Below are 3,715 nucleotides of genomic sequence, written 5' to 3'. Positions count from 1 at the left end.
CAGAGCTGCTGTGTTTCCCTCCCCTGTTTTCTTTTCATCCATGCTAACAATCAGGATACGGTGGTTTTGCGTTTTAAAATGGGTTTCTGCCCCCCCTCTCTCTGCCGTCGGTTGTCATGGTTACCATTGCCAGGCTTAGAGCATATTGTAACCCGTTTCCCTGAAGCCCTGGGGGGCGTCTGCGCCGCCGGCAGCCCGGCTTCCTGTCATGGCGTCCCTCGGCCACCTGCTCCTCACTGAGAGCCTGGCTTTCACTGCCAACGGGTCTGTAGTTTGATTCCAGTAAACTTCCTCTAACATCGCAGCACAGCGCTCCTTTGATAACCTGTGCAGGTATCTAACTTCTCCACATTTTACAGTAGACTTTGTTTTCCTGTCCTCTAAGAAACATGTATATTTTTTTTTTAGTTCTTTTTGGCAGATAAACGTATAAATCGATGAAATCAAGAAAATTATAAACATGCATCAGTTTTCTTTCCTTTTGAATAAATCAAGGAAACTACGACAAAAAGAGAAAACAAAGGTTGCGTTCCCCCTGCAGGCCTTGATGCTCAGATGCAGGTCGCATTCAAACGGATCAGATTCAGAGCTGAGGGGCGCGGATCGCATTGGAAAAAATCTGATCTGTTGTTCAGTCATGAAAAGATCAGATCCAGGTTAAAAAAATCAGATTTGGTTGACTTCAGGCTGCGGGGTGAAACCCTAACCCTATTCCATATATCCAGCCTTGACCTCTGAGCAAATCAAATTGGCTCAATAGTATCAAATATATCACATTTATCCCCTAATATCTTCTATGTAATTCAAAAATATCCCCAAAGCTGATTGAACAGATCTGCTACTGAAGGTTACCCTCTCATAGATTACCCACGACCAAAATCACATAATTTAGAAAAGGAGTAAATCATGATAATCGAAATTAAAATAACTAGTTAGGGAAAAAGTTTAAACTTACAGAAACCTGGCTGCAGCAAGCGGATTATGGGAGCATAAATGAGGCAACTCCTTCAAGCTATTTAAATTTTCACATCCCCAGAAGTTCTGGGCGAGGAGGAGGAGTAGCAACAATCGTCATCCGCGCGGCGGACTGTAGTAGTAACAGGCAGCCCGGGCCACAGGCGGCTACGCTCTACCCCTTCTATTCATTCTAGCTCATCTGAATCGTTCATCTAGAGAGCGAGATCATCAGTGGTAGCAGCTCTAGACATCTTCCAGGCATGAGAGGAAAACTAGCAGCAGTTCAGCGGACAGGATGAATGAACGGTAGCCGGCGGGCGTGGATGACATCACACACACTCTGCTTTATTTTAAAAAGATTTAAATATAAATAATCTAACGGTGTATATCTGGGGGACAGTGATTGGCCTCCATGTTCTGAATGCTGGCGTACCATAAAGAATAAATGATGAACAGTTTAGTTTGTGCCTTCAAGTCGTTGCCCATAGGAAGACGTTACTGGATATAACCTAACGGAATATCTTCAGAACGGCTCCAAATGACACTAAACTCAGATGGGAGAGTAGAACATGATGGAATAACGGGAAATCAAGGACTAATGGAAAAATAAACGGCGTTCCCCTTTAAAAGGTGTTCAATCGACAAACTTTCTGAATATGAATGAAAGTAAGACAGAATGTTTGGTTCTAGTCCAGTTATTTTTATTTTTTTCCTGGCCCGTTGGGCTGTCTTAACATTCGTTCATCAGTAAAAAAATCTTGGTGTAATATTTATCCAACCCTGGATGTTTTAAATGTGCTTTATAAATAAAGTTTGAGTTGAGATCCTCCTCCAAAGCTCATCAAGTCGTCTAGAGGAATAAAATCCTCCATTAGAAGCTCATCAGTGTTTCTATACATTTAAGAAAAAAAGTTGAGTTTCAGTCAGAGAAATCCTCCAATAGTCCAGCAGAGTTCGTGTCTCGGACGTGTGGCGCCGCGGCGTTCCCCTGACGACCTGTTGGCTCCAGCAGCAGGTTTGGTTTCCTCTGCTTGGCGTCCTGCCTGCGTCCATCTTGCTGTGTGAACTAAGCGCTGCTGCTGACGGGACGGGCGCCTCCTCCTTGTATGCTCGCACTTATATGGTCGAGACGCAGGGATCTCATTTCTGCTGCAGAGAAGCAACAGTTTCTGCCTCCCTGTGTTAGTCTGTCCTCAGCAACGGGAGGAATGACTCCGTTCCGCTTCCTGTCTGCTCTAAATGCCAGTTTTTAGGAGTTGCATAAAAAAGCGCAGCTCTGTTAGAGTAAAGCGATTAGTCATGAGTGACGGAGGAATGGAAGGAATGAGGTTTTTAAATGTTAATTTAAAAATTCACACAGCCAGGCAGACGAGCTCCGAGCCAGCTCCCATGTCAGAGGATGAAGAGAGCACATCCAGTTAGTCACAGTCAGAGAAACAGGACTACACTGGAAAACAGGCCAAGCTCCAACATCTAGAAACAAAGGTGTTGATGGCAGCAGCACAGCTGATATTTCTCTCCAGGATGGAGTCACAGCCAAACAGGAACAGACCAGATGAAGCTACTATGAGAAAAAGCAGAGAGAGCAGAACGTTAGAGATTGAACTAACAGATTCTGCAGAGTGGGAGAATAGAGATAGAATGATGAAAAAGGAAGTAATCCTTTTTCCACTCTATAGCTATGCTGCTATAGGCTTAGACTGCTGGAGGACATGGGGAACTCTTTCTGCACGTTTCTGAGGTTCAGTCTGTTGATGGCGTCTGAACCTCAGCAATGATTATCAGGGTTTAAGGTTCAGGTTGATGCTTCCTGGTTTGTATTCAACCCCCCCCCCCCCCCCTTAGACCCATTGACCATATATGGTCTTACCTTTGGTTTTTCATGCACACATTATCGTTATCATGTTTTGGTGGCTTGAAGATGATGTTTCTTCCTCTGCAGGGCTTTGCAGTGTTAGAGCGGCAGTTCTAACGCTGATCCACCAACCTGCGGCGGGGATGAAGCCGGATGGAGCTACTATGGAGACCTCAGAGCCTGACCAGGCTGCAGCAGCGCATCGCCCCCCTCAGGAAGCCGCCACAGAGGAAGGTCAGCCTGCAGCTGCAGCCGCTCAGAAGGCCAACGGGAAGCCTGTGGCTGTAGACCCCAAAGCCCGACTGAAGGCAGGCGGGAGCAAAGTCCAACCATCTTCCACTGGTGTTGCTGGATCAGGCTCTCGACCAGGAACCGCTTCGCACCGAGCAGAGAAGGACGCTAAACCTTCTGCAGGCAGGAAAGCAGCAGGAAGTGCATCTGCTGCAGGAGCTGCTCCTAACAGGGCAGCAGGAGCCAAGAACCAAAGCAGAGTTCTGGACAGGAGGCCCGTCGGACCCGTCAAGACGTCCTCCTTACCTGATGCAGCAGCATCCAATGGTACCAAACCCAGAGGGCCCAACGGCGCCGCAAAGAGGGCCCCTGCTCAGGCTGCCAATGGAGCAAAACCAAAAACCAGTGAGTCTCCAGAGAGAAAAACCAGTTTAAAGATTTTTATTTTTTATTTGGCCTTTATTTTACCAGGAAGTCCCTTGAGATAAAATCTCTTTTTGATGGAGACCTGATTTCTGCTCCTGTCATTGATTCCTTGTCTTTGTTCTTCTATCCAGCTGCTCCTAAATCCAACAACTCAAACTCAACCAAACCTGCAGCTCCAGCAGCATCCAAGACGACGACGACGTCAACAAGGTACCAATCCTGCTCTCTAACGGGCTAGGGTGGGAG

General features: G+C 46.6%; 1 protein-coding gene across 3 annotated transcripts in view; it reads left to right on the top strand.

Annotated features, from left to right (window-relative positions):
* Window positions 1-3,715, top strand: part of LOC107102761 (nascent polypeptide-associated complex subunit alpha, muscle-specific form-like) — a 26,287-nt gene that overhangs the window by 10,814 nt on the left and 11,758 nt on the right. For all 3 annotated transcript variants that reach the window (XM_015402184.1, XM_015402183.1, XM_015402182.1), the window contains exons 2-3: window positions 2,900-3,448; window positions 3,601-3,679. In XM_015402184.1, the coding sequence (XP_015257670.1) occupies window positions 2,956-3,448; window positions 3,601-3,679 (572 nt within the window). In that variant the 5' untranslated portion in view covers window positions 2,900-2,955. The remainder of the gene's footprint in view (window positions 1-2,899; window positions 3,449-3,600; window positions 3,680-3,715) is intronic.

This window comes from Cyprinodon variegatus, unplaced genomic scaffold, assembly GCF_000732505.1.
Source record: "Cyprinodon variegatus isolate N-32 unplaced genomic scaffold, C_variegatus-1.0 Scaffold1312, whole genome shotgun sequence".
Lineage (NCBI taxonomy): Eukaryota > Metazoa > Chordata > Actinopteri > Cyprinodontiformes > Cyprinodontidae > Cyprinodon > Cyprinodon variegatus.
Note: the sequence above shows the minus strand (reverse complement) of the source record. Positions and strands in the feature narration are given on the sequence as shown.